This window comes from Apium graveolens, chromosome 5 (genome assembly GCF_009905375.1).
Source record: "Apium graveolens cultivar Ventura chromosome 5, ASM990537v1, whole genome shotgun sequence".
Taxonomy (NCBI): domain Eukaryota; kingdom Viridiplantae; phylum Streptophyta; class Magnoliopsida; order Apiales; family Apiaceae; genus Apium; species Apium graveolens.
Genome location: NC_133651.1, coordinates 196,974,010 through 196,998,017, shown reverse-complemented (window position 1 = coordinate 196,998,017; position 24,008 = coordinate 196,974,010). Strand labels below are relative to the sequence as shown.

Below are 24,008 nucleotides of genomic sequence, written 5' to 3'. Positions count from 1 at the left end.
ATTACCCTGTTTGACATTACATTATCAATGGCACTATGCAGTAAGTGTCGTACCTTGGCATCCTTAGCAATTGATGCGATATCTTCAGCAGTATAATCACTCTTCTCCTTTGGTACAGTCTTTGCTGCTTCACCTGCAACTGCAATAGCGAGCTTGGTTGGTTTGTGAGGTCCTTCCTTGATTCTATCAAGATATTCTGGATCTGTAGCTTCCAGAAACATGGTCATCATCACCTTCCATATGGCATATTCAGATGGTCTCAATATGGGAACTCTGATGGTTTCATACCGACTTTGAATTTGTGTTTTTGGAGGTTCTTCAGTTTTGGTGGGCTTAGTTGGAGTTTCTGTGTCAGACATGATTGTGTTTGGATCTTAAACTGTTTGTGTGTTAATAGATAGGCTCTAATACCACTTGTTAGGTCACACACACACACTGTAGAGGGGGTGAATACAGTGTAAAATATAATCAAATCGAACTTTAATAACTCAAGTAACAGAAAACAAACTTTATTAAAACAATAAACTCTGTTACAGTATGGAACTGTGTACCTCTTAGTGATGAACAAATATCACGAGAGCTGCTAGGGTTACAATGAATAATCTTCTCAAATATGATAACACTTATAGTGTAAACCCTATGTCTGTGTTTATATACTACACAGTTACAAGATAATCGCTAATTGATATGGAATATAATTTTGCTTCCTAAAATATATCAATCAGATATCTTTTCTTCCAAGTATTCTATTCTTCATAGAATTCCTTCTTCATGCATATCTCTTCTTATGTTTGTCTCGATCTTCTTTCCTTTAATCAGCTGCTGTCCTTATCTGAACGTCCTTCAGTACTTAAGTTATGATATCCATCTTCTGATGATTATCTTCTGATAATATAAGTACTGATATACTTAAGTCCTGACTTCCAGTAAGTACTGATTTATCCTGTTTAAGTAAGATCTGAAAACTAAACATAAATCATATTAGCCATGACATTATCAAATATATCTAACATAATATTTCTAGCCATTGATGATGTATCTTCATTTAGAAGTTAATAGCACACTTTCACTTAATCAGAATTACATGACATCGAGTATTTATAATTGTCCAGCTTATTCGAGATTATCCATTGAGTCAACATGACTTCTGAATGAATAATAGCATTGCTATCTAAAACAAAGAATCTCATAAGAAAGTCATGCAAAATTCTCATCAAATGATGTGCAACGTCTTCAACGGCTATCCCTTAGGATGGCTAGTTGTTGTAGGCTATAGTTTGTCTTAATATAATTATGCAATATGATTTGTTTATCATCAGGATTTGGGTTTAATTCCTAACAGTGGTTTACGCCAGTAATAGGTATGAAATGCATACAATACCTATTTATCCGGTAAGTTGAGTCGAACGTAACCACATCACCAAAGTTCTTGTATGTATTGATTGACCGAGGATCAACCAATACCAAACCCCTTACACGAATCTCATCATCCACATCCACTCGATAAAAGAATTTCTCAAAACTACTTGATTGTAGTTCTTATAGCAATTACAACTCACAATCTGCATCACTCGTTTTAAACACTTGACGTTGAATATCACGCATGACATTACGTACGTCTTGATTAGTAAAACCAAGATTTTCAACACCACCCCTTTCCACGCCAAGAAATTTCATTACTTTGGCGGTCTTGATACCCGATTTGTTAAACAACTCAACCAACATTTGGGTTATAGGATCTATGTTATGTGATCTTTGGAAAAACTATACTTTTTTCGGCAACACCATACTATGATTGTGAGTCAAGGTTACCAAACTAAATTTTCATTTGTCAATCTTCATTCTATGAACAACACACATTCGAGATTCACAATTCGTTCGTGGAATAACCTTTCGAATTGGCTTTCCCTTACCAAATTCTGACGGTATTGCTCCTAACCTTTCACCCTTCGGATAAATGAACATACGTGAATATGATTCATTAATTTCCGAATGCTTATGAGTATTCCTAATTATAACCTCAAATCTCACCCTTCTACCGTAATTTCTATAAAAATTCGCTGCCTCTTCCAATGTGTCAAAAACCATGTTAACACAATGGACAATATCGTTCATATTCGTAAACCTGTGAGTTTCGTTCACAATATTTTTATGAACGTCGACATCAATATCATCATTTTCAAAATTATCATTTTGTTCAACCATTACATCATCTTCTTTATCGTTATCATTATCCAAATTACCCATATAAGCATCATTTTTTATTTCACCAACATTATCCATATTTTCATCACTATCAGTCTAAAATATTTCTTCATCAAAATTTATTTTATATCGAGCTACCGGATCTTTTTCAACGGGCGTGTAGTAATCGTAGTTATCATTATCATTACGTGTAGAAGAATTTCTAAATAAAAAATGAAGCCAATATAAATAAAGAACTAACCTCTTTGAGCTTTAAAACCCTTTTCTCAAGTGTAGAAATGAATTGAAGATTGGAAAATTGAAGAATGGAGAAACACACAAAGACATACAAGACAAAATATGTAAATGTTGCATTTAATTCTGCAACTACCAGGCTTCCCGCATTGACTCATTGCGGCAGGACAACACCCACCAATGGGTCAATGCGACATGTGGTGCATCTGTCCTACCCACCAACTTTCTATTTAATTAATGCAGATGCAGGAAATCCAACCTCCTACAATGAGCTAATGTGGCAGGAAGTACCTACCGCAATGAGCTATTGCGACATGCTTTTTATTTTTCTTATTTTATTTATTTAATCATATATGTACAAAAAATATAATAAATCATTAAAACTCTAGAAACGGTTTTAAAAAATATTTATAATTTATAATAACATATTTCAAGTCATTATTTTCATTTCATATTTATAATCATAGGAACTAAATAGTAAATAAGTGTGTTGTGAACAAAAGGTGCGCACCTTTCGTTTACAAAACACTTATTTGCATCTTATTTTAGAGTCATATTCTATTTATACCGTGAATACAACTATTTCAAGTAATAAAATAACATATTACTATTATTTTTACAATTTTTTAAAAATATTTTGTATTAACGGTTATTCTTATAAACAAAAAAATATTGTTAAAAATAATAATTTAACATTCATAGTAATATAAATTTTTATTCAAATTAAATTATTTATCCCTGATTCATCCAAAATATTGTGATATGAAAAATTAATTTTTCAATTTTTTAAAAAAACAACATTAAAATCTCTGCTACAATGGCTCATTGCAGCCGTACCTACACATCAATAAACCACTGCGGCAATCTCCCGCAATGAGCCATTGCGGGTGGCCTGGTGGTTGGAGCAGCCGTTCGTGGATGCGGACCAAAACCCATATATATGTGTGTGTGTGTGTGTGAGCGCGCGCGCTTGTGGCTAGTTTAATAGAAATCAATTTTATAATAGAAACTAGAAACCAAATAATATTTTTTTTATTACTTCGAAATATATCAAATATGATATGCAAATCAATCGTGAGAGATGGAGAAAAATACAGTGAAGTCGGATTTAAAAGAAAACTTACCGTTTGAAGGGAAAAATCGAATTAAAAATGGAGGGAAAAAGCTGAGATTGTGTTTGGGAGGATGCACATTAGTTGGTTGTGGTACTTTTAGGGGGCATTAGATTAGATTAATCTAATGGCTTAGATTAGTTTCTAGTTTTTATTCTAAATTTAGTTTCTATTTGATCATTTGTATATATATATATATGTGTGTGTGTGTGTGTGTGTAACATATGAGGAGGTCAAAAGTGACTACTCCTTTGTTAGGAATCGTGTGTAATATTGATGATAAATAAAAATAGATAATATAAATTTATAAAAGTCATATTGTAACTATCAACGGTTAGCCATCGTAAGGGATAACCGCTGATATATAACATATGAATGGATCAATTTTATATAACATTTTTATGGGATTGTTGAATAACGATTGATATTGTGATGCATTAGAAATCGTTTTGACTCTATGATTGTTAGTTTTAAATATAAAATGTCATGTAATTATGTCTAAAAAATAGTAGCCATTGATTGTTAGTTTCAAAATGAGGTAGCCATTGACAGCTCAAAAAAAATAATTATTGAAGGTTATAATCACATTCAATCTAACTGCTAGTCATTTTGATCATCCAAGGTCAATGAATTCAAGGAGAGTTTTAAGGAATGTAAGTTCACATTCAATTCAAATTGATAAATGGAATAAAATTTCCACACTAAGATATATTATGCTTGATAGCTCCGGTGTGTGGGACTGCTCCTCCGATGCCGCTCCTGAATCCTCGTAGCGGTTGTGGTGTAGCTGCTGTGTGATTTCTGCAAAACAGCACCGGAAGGGGGGTTTGGGTCTTGTGGCGCCTCCGGTGTAAGAGTAAGAACTCGCTTTGAGAAAGATGAAGATGGATAGGAATATAAGGTGACTGTGTGTATATATGAGTGTGCGTGAGTGATTAACCCCAAAACCTCTCCTAGGGCTATTTATAACCCAAGGGCAGGGTTTAGGGATTGGTACTTTTGAATCGTAATCGTTGGTTCTGGGAGCGGAGTACACCTGACTGAGATGGATGCCTTACACGTGTTGAGATGGGAATGTTCGAGGAATGTTCTAAGGATACTATTCTAAGGATACTCTGATATGTGCCCTGATTATTCTCATTATTGATCAATGACAGTTGTCTCTATCACGCATTTGTTGGGCCATTGGGAGCCGTTAGTCTGGACTAGGGGTAAGCAGGACTGGATGGAGTCAGGGACACAGGACCCGGTCTTTCTAGGAGTCGTATGTACTATCAATGCCCTCTTAAAGAAAATGGGCTAAAAATTCATAATTTTCCTTTTTCTTAATTTTTAATTCATTTTTTCTTTCCTGATTTTGGAATTTATTAAAAGAATTACAGTGATAAAAAAAATATAAAAAACAGAAATACAATGACCTAACTTTAAGTTGATGAAAACTTGTACTTACACTATAAATTATTGCGGAAGGAATGTGCTGTCCAGGGATCGCATATTTTGATTTTGTTGTTTCTCCGGTTCTTTACCTATAAACCATTCAACATTCAAAAAAGGTAAAACCATATAACTGTTGTAAATCTCACTAACAAATATAGCAACATAGAAGTAAGTGTATAAAGAATTTAGCAAGTTTAGGCCAAGACCACAGTTAACAAGACAAAACATGCAGGTAAACAAAATCAGTAACTGAAATAACGAAGAGAGAAAGAAAGATGTACCCGAAACCATAGCTTTTAACAGTGACTGAAATAAAGGTTTACAGATACAAAATGCCAAGAAAAATGATCACAGCTGAGTCACCAGGCCTTTGGGATGCGCACAATATCTCCACCAGGATAAAACAGCTGGGAGTTTATGTTAATAGCAGCAACAATAGCTCCACTTCGACCAGCACCTCAGTCACCGGAAAATATCAGCACTTCAGGACTTTTGGGAGAGAAATGCAGAGAGGTTGAAGAGAAGAGAAGAGAATGTAGTGTGTATCTATTTTATACATTCAGTTTAGCCTCTATTTATAGGAGAGAAAAAATGAAACTGTCAACACACTTAATGTCTGAATTAAACTGCTTCATTAATGAAAAAATCAAAACTGATCAGATTTTGAATTTAAATTATTTGTAACAGCTTTTCACATTACACCCACATTATTATCAGAACTTAAGATAATTTCTGATCTGATATCAGAACTTAAGTTTTGATTCTGATATCAGAACTTGTTAAGTTCTGATTTTATTCATCAGTTCTTAAGTTCTGATTCTGATATCATAACTTGTTACAGATCAGATTATTCGCAGGTTCAATGTATTTAGACTAAGCCCACTAACAAAGTGACTTAGCCTATTTCAGTACCCGACCCAATAATCAAGTCACCGATAAATAAATTCGAATTAAAATAATTCTCAAATAAATAAAATCCTCGCCCAGGTCGCCTCGCGTACGCGAGACGCCGAGACATTCGCCCAAATCGCCCTTCGACCCGACCCGGTCCGGTCCGGTCCGGTGCGGTGCGGTGCGGTTCGTGGCGTGGCGGGGCGCGCGTGTGTGTGTGTGTGTGCGCGTGAAGCACACAACAACACAATGGACCATCACACACCTTAGTAGTTGTATACTACTCATGTGGGTAATACCATATAAAGCACACACCCTCCTTTATTTATTTTAATGTGGGACAAACATTCTCAAATTTTTCCAAGCTTTTCCAAGCTACTTTAACTCTCATTTCATATGGATTTCATTAAGAAAATTCTTAAAACCATACATGAAAATTTAAGTTCAAAAATATCATTGAACAATTTTCAATCATTAGATTTTAGGATTAACATCAAGAACATAATTAAATTAAGCTCTAAAATCCTAATTTTCTAACAATCCCCCACAAATCCATACAGAAATGTGATCAATTTCCCATCATGACTTGTTTTTTCAGAGTCGGTACCCTTCCGGGTTTGAACCCTCATAATTCCTCTACTTCAATGGCTATCGGACTCAGATGGAATGTTTCACCTTAAATCTTAATCCGTTTAGTATAACCATATTCCATAGACGACGACAAGTCAAAGGTTATGGTGCCAATCTACGGCTTTGAGACATTAATGGTCATGTCTCGATCCTGTTCGTCGAATGCTTCAAGGATTAACCCTATCCTCTAATTGCGACCACACAATTACATTCGCTTAGCTGGGCATCTCCAGAGATATACTGCCTATATCTCGTCAAATGACTTGATCCCATTCAGAGTTTTAATACTCTTGCTTTTCTGGCAGTGTCAGTACCTTCTAGGTTTACAGGGGATAGACTCAGATACTATAGTATCATCTATGTAGCAAAGGTACTACCAACTCATCCTTACAGCTTGTTATTACCCATTGAATACACTTCGAGGGATCTCCTCTCATGTGTATTGGGTTCCCACTGTTGATGAATTATGATGGGTTGACAGTCCCATCCCCAACCTTGACTTAAGGACCACTGCAGGTTCCAGTCCTTTAGTAAGAGGATCAGCTATATTATTCTGAGTTCCTATGAACTCTATAGCTATGATCCTATCAGTCACTAAACCCCTTATAGACTTGAGTCTAACTTGGATGTGTCTCTTAGTTTTAGCATTATGCTTTTTACTGCTAATCTTGTCGATAGTTGTTCGACTATCATAGTGAATAGCAATAGCAGGAAGCGGTCTGCTTACTACAGGTATTGCAGACATAAGTCCGTGTAACCATTCAGCCTCCGTCCCTGTGGCGTCAAGTGCACACAACTCAGCCTCAAAAGTAGACCGAGTAACAATAGTCTGTCTGCTTGACTTCCAGGATATTGCTCCACCAGCCAAGGTGAACACGTATCCAGTCACTCCATTGGAACCTGACTTCTTAGCTATCCAACTTGCATCACTGTACCCTTCAAGCACACCAGGAAATCTCCTGTAGTGTAAACTAAGGTACATTGTGCCTTTTAGATATCTAAGTACTCTATCAAGAGCATCCCAATGAGTTCTGTTTGGACAGCTTGTATATCTAGCCAATTTAGACACAGAATATGAAATATCTGGTCTAGTGCAGTTAGCAAGATACTGCAAGCTCCCAATAATCTGAGAATACCTTAACTGAGACACAGGCACTCCTGAAGTATTCTTGACAAGGGAAACTTTCAAATCATAAGGTGTACTAGCGATTCTACACTGTGAATAACCATATTTCTCAAGTATAGATTTCTCTATATAATGAGATTGAGTCAAGGTTATTCCTTCAGTGGACTGAATCAGTTTGATTCCAAGAATCACACTTGCCTCACCCATATCCTTCATTTCAAAATGCCTTTTCAAGAATTCTTTAGTCTCGTTAATAATCTCAATATTGGTTCCAAACAGTAAAATGTCATCCACATATAGGCACAAAATAACACACTCATTACCTTTAACTTTAGTGTAGACACACTTATCACTTTCATTAATTTTATAACTGAAAGGCAATATAGTTTCATCAACCTTTTTATGCCAATCTCTGGGAGCTTGTTTCAAGCCATAGATGGACTTGATCAACTTACATACTTTCCTTTCATTGCCTGATGCAACAAATCCATCAGGCTGATCCATATAAATCTCTTCCTCAAGTTCACCATGAAGAAAAGCCGTCTTTACATCCATCTGATGGATGATAAGACCATGGACTGAAGCCAATGCTATAAGCATTCGGATTGTTACCATTCTTGCAACGGGAGAGTATGTATCAAAATAATCAATTCATTCCTTTTGCTTAAAACCCTTAGCTACCAGTCTAGCTTTGTACTTATCTATTGAGCCGTCAGGGTTCAACTTCCTTTTAAAGACCCATTTGCACCCAATAGTAGAACACCCAGGAGGGAGATCAACCAACTCCCATGTTCCATTAGAAACAATAGAGTCAATTTCACTCTTGACAGCGCCCTTCCAGTGCCTTGACTCAGAAGAATCCATAGCTTGCCGGAAAGTTAAAGGTTCGTCCTCGATATTGTAAATGATGAAATCACCTCCAAAATCCTTGACTACCTTTGCACGCTTACTTCTCCTTGGTTCCTCTAGTTCCTTAGGACTAGAGCTACTACTAGGTTCCGCCCCCACATTTGTCATATTTTCCACATTATCAGGAATAGAACTTGATGTGTGAGTAGGATCTTCATCAGAAATCATTTCAGGTATTCCAGTCTTCATAGGGTAGACATCCTCAAAGAATGTCGCATCTCGAAATTCAACTATCGTGTTTGCCACTATACCATCTATGTCAGATTTTAACACTAAAAATCTCATAGCTGTAGTGGTTTTAAGATAGCCCAGAAAGATACAGTCAACAGTCTTTGGACCTAGTTTCTTTCTCTTGTGTTCAGGAACAAGCACCTTAGCAAGGCACCCCCACACACGAAGATACTTAAGACTAGTCATCCTGCCTTTCCATAACTCCAAGGGTGTTTTATCCATGTGTTTCAGAGGGACTCTATTCAAAATATGGCAAGCCGTATTTAGAGCCTATCCCCACATGTATTTAGGCAACCCAGAGTTAATAAGCATACTATTAATCATATCTTTAAATGTTCTGTTCTTTCGCTCAGCAACCCCATTAGACTCAGGTGTGTATGGTGGAGTAACTTCATGAACTATACCATTGTTTGCACAAAATTCATTAAAAGCATTACTCGTATACTCACCACCTCTATCAGATCTCAATCTTTTAAGTGGCTTACTAGTTTGTTTTTCTACTTCAGTTTTATATATAATGAATTTTCTAAGTGCTTCATCCTTATGTCGAAGTAAATAAACATAACAGTATCTACTACTATCATCTATAAAAGTAATGAAGTATCTAAACTGGTCCTTGGTCAACACACCACCAAATTCACAAATATCAGTGTGTACTAAATCTAACAAGTCTGAATCCCTAACAACGTTATGAAAAGGTTTCCTTATCTGTTTAGCAGACACACATACTTGACATTTAGAATTCTTTTCTATGGTATATTTTGGAATCAACTCTAAGTTCATCATGTTCTTAAGAGCACCAAAGTTTAAATGACCTAGTCTAGCATGCCATATATTTGAGGATTCAATACAGTTAACAGTAGGAATAACATTATTATTTAAATTTCCCAAAACGGGATCCGCATTAATAACAAATAAACCATTTGACAAGTAACCCTTGCCAAAGAATGTACCAGTGTGAATAAGAACTACTTTATTACACTTGAACGAAATTTCAAAACCACTAGAAACTAAACAGCTTCCACTTATTATATTTCTACGCATGTTGGGAACATGATGCACTCTCGTCAGAGATAGAATACGTCCTGAAGGAAACTTCAGATCCACGTTTCCAACTCCATGTACTTGAGCAACACTAGCATTCCCCATCTTCACAGTCAGGCTATGACTCTGTTGATAAGATACAAATAAACTAATATCAACACAAATATGTACATTAGCTCCAGTATCTATCAACCATTCATTTGACAGATAGGTAGAAAATATCACAGGGTTGTAGGATACATACCGGTCAACGTCGGTTTCAAAAGCCGTAGCCTCACCAACAACCATGTTCACTACAGGCCCACTTGCGGTTTCAAGCACAACATTTGCTTGCGCTACCTCGGTTTTCTTCGCTTTCTTCGTAGGGCAGTCCTTACTCCAGTGCCCAACCTGCCCACAAGACCAGCATGTTTTGTTTGCCTTGGATTTCTTGGCCTTGTCCTTGTCACTCTTAGGTTTATTACTATTAGCTTTCTTAGCAAAAGCCTTCCTCTTTTGTCCTACAGTTGCTATGTTTACCTTCGAGGTACCGTGTTCAGTTGGCATCACATGTCCCTGTTTGGACTTGTGTTGTTCTTGCACCGAGATGTCCAGCATAAGGTTGGTCCAGGTGATCTCTCCTTTCTGTCTTTTCAGGGAGAAAGAGAACTCTTCCCAAGACTTCGGGAGTTTTTCAATCACACTCATCACCTTGAACTTCTCCGGGAGATTCATTCCAGACTCCTTCAAAGCATGCACTATCATCTCGAACTCATGCACCTGCTCAGTCATGGACTTATTGTCCACCAGCTTGAACTCGAGGAACCTTGCCACAGAATACTTTTCTAGACCTTGTGAGTCAGTATTATGTGTCTGGTCCAGCTTCTCCCATAAGAGTTTTGCAGAGTAGGCATCAGAAGAATAGACATCAAACAAAGTGTTTGTTAGTGCCTCCAGAATGGCCGCCCTAGCCACTCCATCCTTCTCAGCCCACTTCGCAAAAGCCTTAACTGTGTCAGCCTTCTCTTGATCCACTACTGGTTTCTCATATTCCACAACCGGCCACAGACCCTTTATAGTCAACCACAACTTCATCCTTTTCTGCCAGCGAGAAAAGCCAATGCCACCGTTGAATTTCTCCGGTAAACCGGTTAGTTCAACAGCTTGTGGGAAACTATAGGTGGTCCAATCAATGGCCCCAGCAATTGCACCCGAACTGCTACCACCACCAACGATAACATCACTTTCGTTAACCATTATGCTAAATTCTATATAACGGTTATTCTCTTCAAGAATGTTGTAAATCTCACTAACAAATATAGCAACATAGAAGCAAGTGTATAAAGAATTTAGCAACTTTAGGCCAAGACCACAGTTAACAAAACAAAACATGCAGGTAAACAAAATCAGTAACTGAAATAACGAAGAGAGAAAGAAAGATGTACCCGAAACCATAGCTTTTAACAGTGACTGAAATAAAGGTTTACAGATACAAAATGCCAAGAAAAATGATCACAGCTGAGTCACCAGGCCTTGCTCGAAGTCCTGGCTGCTCTTGAAGAGAATATTGCCCCTACCTGCTGCGTTTGGGATGCGCACAATATCTCCACCAGGATAAAACAGCTCGGAGTTTATGTTAACAGCAGCAACAATAGCTCCACTTCGACCAGCACCTCAGTCACCGGAAAATATCAGCACTTCAGGACTTTTGGGAGAGAAATGCAGAGAGGTTGAAGAGAAGAGAAGAGAATGTAGTGTGTATCTATTTTATACATTCAGTTTAGCCTCTATTTATAGGAGAGAAAAAATGAAACTGTCAACACACTTAATGTCTGAATTAAACTGCTTCATTAATGAAAAAATCAAAACTGATCAGATTTTGAATTTAAATTATTTGTAACAGCTTTTCACATTAACACCCACATTATTATCAGAACTTAAGATAATTTCTGATCTGATATCAGAACTTAAGTTTTGATTCTGATATCAGAACTTGTTAAGTTCTGATTTTATTCATCAGTTCTTAAGTTCTGATTCTGATATCAGAACTTGTTACAGATCAGATTATTCGCAGGTTCAATAAAATCCTCGCCCAGGTCGCCTCGCATACGCGAGACGCCGAGATATTCGCCCAAATCGCCCTTCGACCCGACCCGGTCCGGTGCGTGGCGGGGCGCGCGTGAAGCACACAACAACACAATGGACCATCACACACCTTAGTAGTTGTATACTACTCATGTGGGTAATACCATATAAAGCACACACCCTCCTTTATTTATTTCAATGTGGGACAAACATTCTCAAATTTTTCCAAGTTTTTCCAAACTACTTTAACTCTCATTTCATATGGATTTCATTAAGAAAATTCTTAAAACCATACATGAAAATTTAAGTTCAAATATCATTGAACAATTTTCAATCATTAGATTTTAGGATTAATATCAAGAACATAATTAAATTAAGCTCTAAAATCCTAATTTTCTAACAATAACTAAATCCAAATCCAAACATCTAATGAAGCCAAACCATTTTAAACACTTTAATCAAATCCAAATCAAGAACATAAACAAATCTAAAAAACAAAACCTTGGTATCAAATCGTGCTAACTGTTTTTTTTTTTGCTAAATCCTGCTAACTGTTTTAATCGTTCAAACATCAAACCATCCTATCCAAATCCAAATCATTTCATACCATTTAACTAACAAACTAAAACCAAATTAAGAACATAAAAATGACTAGCTCATACAAATACAAGTCCAATAAATATTCAAACACATTCTTAAAGATGATGTGCACACCCCTTACGCAGAAGAGGTAATTACAGCCTTCCGAAATGAAATACCCAAAAATGAAGTACCAAGGGCAAAAGGGTTATTATAAGCCCCTTCCGGAACAATGTTTCATTGCATAGCTTTAACCTGGCCGTTTGTTTCTAGAATCTACTACTGAAAGTTTCTGCAATAGACTTTAACTTTTAATGTTTTTCTTGAGTCCAATCCAATAGCTCCATTCCAGAACGATCAGAGCGAGTAGAAGTAGAACCCATCTTATAACAGCCAAACCGTCCTGGCCTGTTGCATATAAATAGGTGTGATCCTGGAGAAGAGTTACATTCCAGAATGTTGAGCAAAAAGGAATGTTGAGGCGAAGGTGTTCTATGTTGCATGGAAATGTGAGAATGCAAAAAACAGAGACCACGGTTTACAATCCAAATACCTATTCAGTATCAGACAGGTACAGAAAACTAAGGGTGATTAGCTTTTGTTACAGAAAAAAAAAATAGCAGCTATGATACACGAAGCCCTTCCAGGTTAATTTAGGTCATCAAAAGGAGACTCACTATCCCCAGTGACTCGTATAATGAACCTGTATTCAATCAACAATCTAAATCATATAAACTCATTAATTAAGTACTTTGATAGAGGTTACAATATAAGCATCAGAATAAATTAAAGGAATCATCTAAATAAGCAAGCACTAGAGCTATAATTCAATATGGGAAGATATCACTTCAGCCCATTTGGAGAAATGTTACATACACACATAATAACAACAAATTCATTACAGAAATTTCAGGGGTGATATAGCTAAACTACTTTGTTAGCCACAAATATGAACCATTAACCCTCATATACTGCCTTAACTGGCCCTACTGTCTTCCACGCTTCATACAAGATGGGCATCTGTATTGTTTTATGCTCTCGGCTTTCACAGGTGTTATTTTTACACATTTTCCATGGTACCACCTCTCACATATGTCGCAGCCGATCCAGAATTCATCTGCATTATAATTTCCACCGCAGCTTCCACACAAGGTTTCGCTATGTTCATCATCCTCTTCGAAATTTTCATCAACCATTTTTGGGATGCTCTTCACATGTCCGTCACTTGACCTCTACATAGAAAGATGTCATAAATGATTACATTCAATCAGCCAATAATACTCCAACACTAAACCGGGAGAACAAGGTTACATCCTAAAGCACGACTTTCAGAAAGCATCATTCTTATCATGTAATATTCTTCACCTCAAGTTTCATCTTACTTAAAATTGTTAAACAAGAAGACTGCAACCATGCAGTATATACTTATAAAAAGTTTGTATTGTATTTAAACCTTTCTTGATTCTCCAATTATACATTCCTCTTAAAAAAGAAAAACCAACGCAGAAGATATCTTTATAGAGAAAACAATATCATCCAATATCTTCCCATCTCACCTTTGTGCTGCCCCGAGATTTGCTACCACTATCCCCACTGGGCTTCTCTTTCACAGCTTTTCTTTCTGTTACAACTTCAAATACAGTAGGAAGATCATTGATGAAGCTAAACAGACGCTTCCTATCCATCAGAAAAAAAAAGGTGCTTCAGAACAGCTACCATAACAGAATTCAATATAAGAACTCCAAATACACACACTAAATAATTAAAACATCCGTAATTGAATTAAATTGAGAATTCCAGCCATCTGGCATACAGTTTCCAACCTGTACAATACCTCTACAATGTTTAAAATTTTCCATTGATGAAATGTAACTACCATAAAGATTAAAGAGTACATTACAGCTTTTCCAGTTCTTTGGGCATTTTTCTTGGTCACGTACGAATCATGAGCCTCAATTTATATGTTAAACAATTACGGTATCTATTGTGAGCCAAAATGCTGCCCAGTAGTGATTACGCACAGCAAATCAACTTAAGACTACATTTAACATATACAACATGTTAAGGAATTTGGGAATGCTGCACTTTTCAAAATTTTGACAGAAAATACAACCTATTCAACAAGAACCACTAAATACTTCATAACTTTCTTCTTTGTAACATTGAGAAATAAGGTCGCTAAGGGAAGGAAATTTTCTAGATCAATTCCGTAGAACTCTGTTTCATGCATGAAACTCAACGCAAGGATGAAATAAAAACCCTAATAAAGTACAGGCTTGAAGCAATCAATCTACAGTGGAAATAAATTTTCCATACGACTCTGTTTCATGCATGAAACTCAACGCAAGAATGAAAAAAAATCCTAATAAAGTACGGGATTAAAGAATCAATTAGTGGAATTTCTTTTCCTAAAAAGGATGAGTTAGAAGCAATCTATCTGCACTCTCATTAACATGAAATCTGCCAAATTGACATCGGTAAGGACAACTGCGATTTTCTTTTCTCACTTATATGTCATTAGTAATTTAACCTCCCCAAGTTGGGACAACGGGCATAAAGCGTAAAAAATCATTCAACAATTTACAGAAGGCCGACCCAAATAGCGACTTCCCTACACATTACTGTAGTTGTAAGTTGTGCATATAAAGGCAATCAAACTTACTTTTACTCAGCTTGTGCCCGCCAAGCTGTGAAGCATGGGTGCGGGTGCGGGTATGGCGGTGCGCAGTGCGGGGATACGCGAATTCGGCGATTTTCAAAATATGGGGATTCGGGTGCGGCGGGATACGGTACAATAAAATAGAAATATATTTATTATATATGACAAAAATATTAAATAAAGTATTATAGTTTTGTTTTAATTAATATATTTATTTAAATATAAAATTTTCAAATTCAATTTTATTTTCAAATTATGGTGTTTTGGGTGTGGTGATCTGTATTTGAGATAGAATGAAAGGTTAAAACGAAGAGTGTAACCTTGATATGACCACTCAATGTTTAATAATATTATAATAACCTAGAAATTTGTGCACGCCATGTGACTTATTACTTTCTTGCTCCCTTTCGCAATATATTATATACAGCCATATATATACACACATCAGCCATATATACACACACATTAGACACTGTACTACGAATTAGACATTGTATTGTACTACGACCATAGAACGCCGGAAAACTGAATGCCGGAAAACGGCGACGAGAAGACGACGGTGACGACGGTGACGACAACAATTATCTTTTTCTCATCACACTCTTGTCCTGTAATTACGATTCATGCCATTACCGCACCCCCTTCCCGCACCACCCACGAATCGGAGCAGCAAAGTACGGTGACACGCCAGGTGGCGAATCCCGTACGTATCTGGCCGCACCACCGCGCACCGCCGCACCCGAACGTATCGGGTGCGCAGTACGCTAGGTAGGTGCTGCACCCCTGCTTTCCAGCCGCCAAGGCATTCAGACTCACTTAATAACTGAGAAACACCTCTACTTTGTTGGGTCAACGTCCCTGTCAAGCCCACAGACTAAGAAGTTTTAAGTGATGCGTAAAACACTTCTGCTCGGGTGGAGCTTTTATCCTAATACCATTTGTAACGATCAGTACCCAAAGCGAAAGGCCTAACTCGTACTGGGACCTTCAACAACCCATCACAGGCCAGTTGAAAAGAGCTAAACTTTTTTATTTTTTCCAAGTTAAGAGCTAGCTAAATTTTTGTACGCAAAAAAGTTGTAAGATTGCGCTTACAAGGCACTCAAACTTGGTTAACTAATCGGTGTGGGATGTTACAGATAATATATTAGTTCATGGTAAACTATTAAGGTTGTAGAATTGTTTACAGAAGTGGAGTGAACCCATTTATGAACTTTTTGTTCTTAATAGCTAGGATTTACTTTATTTAGCCAAAATGAATACCAACCAATGTGCAACCAATCTTAAATGGGCCCTTATAGGTCACATCTTAAATGGTACCTGTTGAATGGTTAAGAGTGCAAAAGATTGGAGTAATTCATTTAAGTACTTGGTGTCTTAGTTATGTATAATTTGTTATAAAATTAAATTAAGACATTATATTTGGCCCAATTAAATAGGTACCAACAATTTTAATAAATAATTTATTCAATAAGGTCTGTTCAACTTCAATTGCAAATAAAGGAATAGGGTGTCTTTTCTAATTCCGCCCTCTCACTCTATATCTTGTGTAAAGGACTTGTGTTGTTTATTACTCCTTTTTTTAGCAAACACCTCTTGCACCATCGCATAATGACTTGGGGTCTGTAAAATACCCAACTGTAAGCTTCAGTTGGAAGAAATCGTGCACTCAACAAAGAAACACAAACAATTATAAACCTCATGCACGGCTCTTTCTTCCTGCACATGGGAATAATGAGGAACAGAAGTGGAAAAGATTTATATATATTATTAAATAGTTTATCTCTATTTAGTTTAAAAAGTATTAAAATAATTTGGTTTGTATGTTTCATGTGGGGCTAGTTCATAAATTATGTAGGTTATTTTATACAAGCATAAGTGTTGTTAATGGGCCTTGGTGCATTAGGTATTATTGTTATGGTTTCTAATCCCTATATAAGCATTGTAATCATCATATGATTACATTGCTTTGATTATACATTTTTCTTGGGAATAATATTGATTAATTATTCTTAGGAATTGTATAATTCACTAATCTTTGTTTTTGAAAGTTGTCCTGCATCAGGGAATGTCGCTCAAGCATGTTTTCTAACACACTGTCATCGAGGATTATAATTACCTGATCCCATTTGCACTCTTTTCCTCCATGTGTCATTTATAGAATCATGACTATTAATATAAATATTCATACTATTTAAAATTAAATATCCTAAATAACTAAGTAGCAATTATATAATTATTACTTTACCTTTTATTAAAGGGTTTTTTTGTAAGATATTAGTTTCCATCTAGGAAGCAAGGGTGCAGATGCGGGTGGGGGGATACACGATGAGGGGATACGCGAATTCAGCAAAATTAAACGTATGGGGATTCGGGTGCGGCAGGAATCAGAAAATATTAAAAGTATTATTTATATACCCATAACTTTTTACACACATTTTTATGATATTTGAATATATAGTTAAATAATTATTTTTTATACTTTCCTTTTTCTGAAATATAATGTATAAGCTAAACAATAAATTCAGTAAAAGAAAATTTGAAAAATATTAATTTTCACTATATTTTCAAAGCTTGTAAAAGTATGTGAATAAATTCAATAGCATATATAATGGACCGGAGGGAGTAAGTAAAAAATAAAGACTCTTCTATATATAATAAGAGAACATGGTGATAATATTCATGAAATTAAAAAATCTCATTAAAATGACTAATTTTCCCCTGTACTTTAAATTAAATTTATATAAAAGAGGTCGGGAGTAATTGAACCCGAGTCTTTACATTTACAAGCACATCACCTTACCACTACACCACGCTATTACTTAAGTTTTTATCATACACATAATATGTGAGTGTCGTGGCAATTTATTTAACTTTAAACATGATTACTAAAGTATTTGTAGAGTTAGTTAAGCATAGTACACAGTATCATCCCCTTATTTATTAAACAATTTTTAATTTGAAAAGTATGTCTCATACATTTTTAATATATACTTTTTAAATAAAATAAATTGTACATATAATTATTTTTTTGTGGAAAAGAGATACACTTATATAAATAATATATATGTATACTACATATTAAGATAAGTTATAATTAGCGTATTTCGATTTATTTTGAATTCAAAATTAGAACTTGGCCAATTTTTCAAATAATACTCGAAATTTGACTAAATAACCTGCCCGTAAATACCACGTCAGTATCTATGTTTAATTTAAATTACAAGTTCGACTTGAAAATCTTACCAACAAAGAAAAGTTTTGTGACATCTTATGTTGGTAAAAATTAATATTTTGAGGTCTTTATAGAGTCAATTAATAATATGTATCAAAATTACTAGCTTCAAAATAAAAATTTTACCTATTTTGTAAAAATACTCAAAATTTGACTACATGACTCAGCCAAAAATACATCATCACTATCTAGGTTTAATAAATTTAAATTACGAGCTCGACGGGAATATCTTACCAATAAGGATAAATTTTATAATATCTTATATTAATAAAAATTAATATTTTTGGGGTCTTTATACGATCAAGTCAATTGATATTATGTATCAAAATTACTAACTAACTAATTTTACATTATTACATTTGAAACTTGACCTAATATTCGAATATATTCAAAATTTGACATGAGATGTCACAAACTCCGTTAAAACTACGAAGATATACTAAATCAATTTATTTATTAATGTTTCGCTTTAAAAAATTAGATTTAAAATATTATTCAATGATGGTGAATTTATAAAGAGGTGCTCCTAAAGTCCTATTTTTCATTCTCTTTAGAAAAAAATTAAACTACAACTATATATCAAAATTAATAATTTTCATTAACATGTTATTTGAAAAATGGTAAGACATTTGATGCTTCTTCATATAAAAAATAGTTTATTTATTGCATTATTTAATTACAGATATATTTATATTCAAATATTTGTGAGATAAATCCTATATTTTATATTATTTAATTTGATATGGTATATAAGTAATCATATACATAAAGTTCCTATTTTTTGTGGAGTTCTTAGTCCAAAATCCTAACTTTATATTACAATCCAATCTAACGGTTCAAGTTTTATTAGTGTTGTTAAAGGCGCGCCGAGGCGTGGCGAGTCGCACCATTTGCGCATAATTCTTACCGAGGCGCAGCGCCTTCAATGATGCGCGCGCCTAAACCCCTGAGGCGAGAGGCGCAGCGAGGCGAGAGGCGCAGCGAGGCGAGAGGCGCAACGAGGTGAGAGGGCAACGAGGCGCAAAAACAGTCAAAATATTAAAAAACAGCCCTAAAATCCAACTTTTTTTAAGCCCGTAAGTGTTTAGAAATCCATGTTATCAATAATAACAAACGTGATGACATTTCCTTACATATACATGTATATTCTACTTCGTTTCTTCTCGGTAAAGCTGTGTGTATCATGTATATATATATATATTGTGTGTGTATACAATTAAATATATACATATATATTCTTACGGTTATAGTGTTATACATACTAATATACCATGTATATACTTGTTCTTTTGTGTTTCTAGTTACATAATGATATATATGTATGATTTACACCGTAAAGGAGCAATGGCTACCGAAAAAAGTGATAGTAAGAAAACTTATCCAACATGAAAGTTCCTTTAAGTTTCATATTCCTATTTGTGGTGTTTTTGCAGAATTCTATAATAAATAATTGATTTTCCAAGTAAATTCGTTTCACTTCGATGAGCACGCGCCTCGCCTCGCGCCTCATCGCCTAGGCTCCACGGGACTCTAGCACCTCGGTGCGCATCTCGCCTTTAATAACATTGGGTTTTATGTTTCTAATAATTTAAAAACTAAAATAATAAACTACGAGATATAAACGTGTGTTACGGTGTTATATCATTAATGTTCAGCAAGTTGAATATTTACGTGTTCTATAACGTGAATACGTATGTTCTTCAAACTGATCATGTTTTATAAAATCATATGTTCTGCAATGTTCAACTTGTCAAATGTATGAGATGTGCAAGATATTTATTAAAATAGTGATATTTGTAGAAAATGATACACATTATAATATTTTTTACATTCTTTTATACTATTTTACTTGCAGAACATATATAGACTCCCGTCCTTAACTAAAAACAAGGATAGAAATTAACTCATATATATATAAGAAACTTGAAAAATTATAGAATTTAACATTTTGAAAAAAAAAATATATTTAAAATTAGCAATAATAAATTTACAAAAAAAAATATTTAGAGTTAGAAAATATTGTACAGCTATTTTGAATTATTTGAAAAAGGTTAAAACTATAATGTATTTTACTATTTGATTTAATCCATGTTATGCTATCTAAATAAAAAAATATTAGTCGATATTTTGAAAAGATTAACAAGTTCAACTAATATTTAAAAAATTTCATCAAATTAAAAATATTTAATTTTAGAAAAATAATATACAAAGTTATCAAGTTACTATAAAAAGAAATATTAGAATTATAAATGAAAGAAATTTTAAAATAATTTGAATGATGATATTAATACAAATTTATCTTCAAATTCTTAAAAGAAAAACTTCTGAATATCAGTAGTTAGTCTTTACGATATATGAATTATTTTTATGTCACATCGATGCTCTGTTGAGTAAAAATAGATATTGTTTGATTGTCAGTGCTGCTACGACTACGATATATAAATAATTGTAATTTATTTATTAGATAATTCTAATTTTGAATAATCATAAATAATGTTATTTGAGTAATTTACTGAATAATAATTAGATATATACATGACCAAGATATCTAGCATATAAATAAACGAGACCAACATAATTTTCTCGAAAATATAATAAATAATAATTTTCATACATACACACACATGTCACTTTATTTTTACCAATATTAAAAGATTCAATTTTAATGGTGTATTTCAGAGTTATTGATATATATAATAGAATAAAATAATAAAAGTCTTTTATGTTCTGAAAATAAGAATGATCAATTATATTTAAGTTTTTTTTCAATGTGTTAAAAACTAAATAGATTATGTCAATTTTAATTTATGAATTGACAATTATCTGACATCTTATAAAATTAACTTTGTATAATAAAGAGGGTTAAAAGTTAAGTACACGGTCGAGATCAACTTTAGTTAGTTAATGAATTAAGACATTGGCAATGAAATTGAATCAACATAAACGTTGAATTTAAAAATTAACATTTTTTCTTAAAATAAACTTATATTAATTGTAATGTAAATTCTACTTTGTTGAATATTACGATTGCAGGTCATGACCAATTTAATTATGCATTACTAATCCTTTTAAATTAAGCAAGGTAATTGTAAATTAATAATGACTTTGGTAATAAAATATCTCATTACTCCGGGTTTATTTGACCAAAACTCAAAAAAAATTACTCGATTCTGCAATATACATATATGTTAATTTTTTGTTTCTTTTTATAAACATATTGACAATATTTGATGGATTAACTTCAATCTTTTCCTTTTACACGTACAGTGACTACCCTATTGTATTCATTTAGTAAATACAAATTACACAACACAAACAAGAAAATATGTATTATGATTAATGAGATATATTAAAAACATTATGAACGTTATTAATGTTTTACAGGAAAATCATACACATTGATAGATACTCAACTTGTATTTGATATGTTTTAGACGTTATACAATATTTATCAATATGAAAACGATCAAGAATTTTACTAATATAATTGTATGGTGTACAAAAAAAATTTAGAAAATGACCCATGCCTCGCACGGGTTATTATGTTAGTTTCTACATTCAAGGGCAACAACATTAAGTCACATAAATCGTTGAATAATAACTAAAATTAACTTATTAACATTAATTTTTAAACAATTAATGTGAAAAGAAAAAAAATAAAAGTCAAACACCACACTGGTCTGTGGACTGTGGTGATATAAATTATAAAGAGGCAAGAGCCACGGAAACGATATATCCACACACTACATACACATATCCAAAATCCAACATTGAAAACACTAAAGAAGAAAGGAGAAATCGATCGAAAAAAGTGAACTGAAAGAAAAAAGACTGAAATTTGAGAAGGCATCGATGAATAAGTGTGAGTAATTAGGGCTTATGACTCTGCCTGGCCCTTATGATAACATAAATATGTCCTAACATCATGATAAAGGCAACTCCATAAACCATAGTAGAGTACAAAAGGAGTAAATGACTACAAAATCATACTTACAGAAATTGAGTTTAGTACCTTTCATTTCGATTAAGACGAGCTCCAAGATAGAAAGCCACAGAAAGCAGCCAGCAATCACTGTGCACAGCAACTAGGGAAAGCCAGTCTTTACGGTTCATGCCATCTCTTGCAAAGTTGATCCCAAGAGCTGGCTCAGGAAGCTCTGGAGGAACTTCTTCGGCGGGTAAACTGACTTCCCAGGTTTCATTTGGATGTCCGTAAAGACATAGGTTCTCCTTCTCTAAACCCCTCAAAAAGTACAGAGAGAGTGAAATTGACGGGGAAAATGGGGTATTTGAATAATTCAGAAAAAATCTAAAACTGAGATTTTAGCAACAGAGGTAAACTCTTGTGTCTACCCTATTGGCTCTTAACATCAACTTAAAGAAATGAATAAAAAAAAATGACTACCAATGTATAAAATAAAGCACCGGCTAAATATTTAAGACTTCACTTCTAAAAATATACTTCCCCAATTCAAACTTCCACAAATAATCCGTAATTATACTCAACATTATTTGTTACATTCCAACAAAAAGCTAGGTTTATAAATGAAAAAATGGTCATGAAAAATGTAGAACACAACTAACTACACTACAGTTTATCCATTACAGACACTCATAAACATACATATCAAAAGCAATCTAGCCGCGGAACAGGAAAAACAAACCCAAAAAAGTACCTATAAAGATTGAATCTTTAAATTGTAAACATATAGTACAGTGATCTGACAATAGCAACAGAATTGAAACAAGTAAAATATACCTGGATCACAAATTGCATAGAATTGATCAACATCTGAGCAAAATCAAAACACGAAATTTATGAAAAATTAGTAGAGATAATAGAAAGAAATAGATTGTTATAACAAACAGCGTGAAATTAAAAATAAATAAAATAAATAAAAAAGGAAGGAGTACCGAGAGACAGAGCTCGAACAATTCCAGCACGACGACCACTATAATCTTTAAAGATGTCTTCAACACTTCGTGGGGTTGAAGAGATTGAAGCCAATTCCATCAAGATCTGAAACAAACAAAATACTTAGTATGTGTGTGTGTCTATATAATCATGTTTTTTGTATTTACAGATCGAGATGGGGTTTCATAGATTAAGATATGTACTCGACGAGGTCTGCCTTCCTAGCTTTTCAGTTTTTATTTTTTATTTTTCAAACACCCCCTCCGCACCGCAGTCTGACTTTGGCTGGAGAAAAAACCGATTCAAGGGCGGTGACAAATGCACGTGCAGTTTGGGTAGATTAGTTAAAACCTTCGTGCTCAATAAATGATTCAACCTAATCAGGGCGCGTTTGGTAAGGGGTATTCAGGAAAGGTTGGTAAAGGGTATTCAGGAAAGGCAAAGGTAAACAATCGAACCCATTCCATTTGATGGTGTTTGTTTTACAAAAAAATTCATTCTCTTTCCCATACATATTAATTCAGTTGCTGATTACTACCTAATGTTGCTGATTGATAAATAAATTAATAATTAGACTTAATATTCATATAAAATAATATGTGATATTTTATTTTATAAATATTTAACTTTTTATAAAATAAATCATCTATGTCAATTTTTATTGAAAATATAACACATCAAATTTAAAATATTCATTGAATATCATTAATTTTTTTATATTTAATATCAATTATTTT

General features: G+C 34.1%; 1 protein-coding gene across 2 annotated transcripts; it reads right to left on the bottom strand.

Moving 5' to 3' along the window:
* Positions 1-13,170: 13,170 nt before the first annotated feature.
* Positions 13,171-23,751, bottom strand: LOC141724691 (PHD finger protein ALFIN-LIKE 1-like). 2 transcript variants are annotated; one of them, XM_074526928.1, is made up of 6 exons: positions 23,466-23,751; positions 23,271-23,376; positions 23,116-23,148; positions 22,369-22,591; positions 14,019-14,139; positions 13,171-13,694 (listed from the first exon to the last, which is right to left on the bottom strand). In XM_074526928.1, exons 2-6 carry the CDS (start codon positions 23,368-23,370, stop codon positions 13,449-13,451), a joined length of 723 nt encoding a protein of 240 aa, XP_074383029.1. In that variant the 5' UTR covers positions 23,371-23,376; positions 23,466-23,751; the 3' UTR covers positions 13,171-13,448. The 2 variants fall into 2 exon arrangements, with proteins under 2 accessions (XP_074383029.1, XP_074383028.1); XM_074526927.1 differs by having other exon boundaries at positions 23,475-23,751.
* Positions 23,752-24,008: the final 257 nt, after the last annotated feature.

Bases quoted from the DNA above. Each gene is read 5' to 3' on its own strand.
- LOC141724691 (XM_074526928.1), bottom strand. From the start codon at position 23,370: ATGGAATTGGCTTCAATCTCTTCAACCCCACGAAGTGTTGAAGACATC. The intron at 23,149-23,270 runs GTACTCCTTCCT...GATTTTGCTCAG, and splicing joins TGTTCGAGCTCTGTCTCTCG to ATGTTGATCAATTCTATGCA. The intron at 22,592-23,115 runs GTATATTTTACT...TGAGGGGTTTAG, and splicing joins CTATGCAATTTGTGATCCAG to AGAAGGAGAACCTATGTCTT.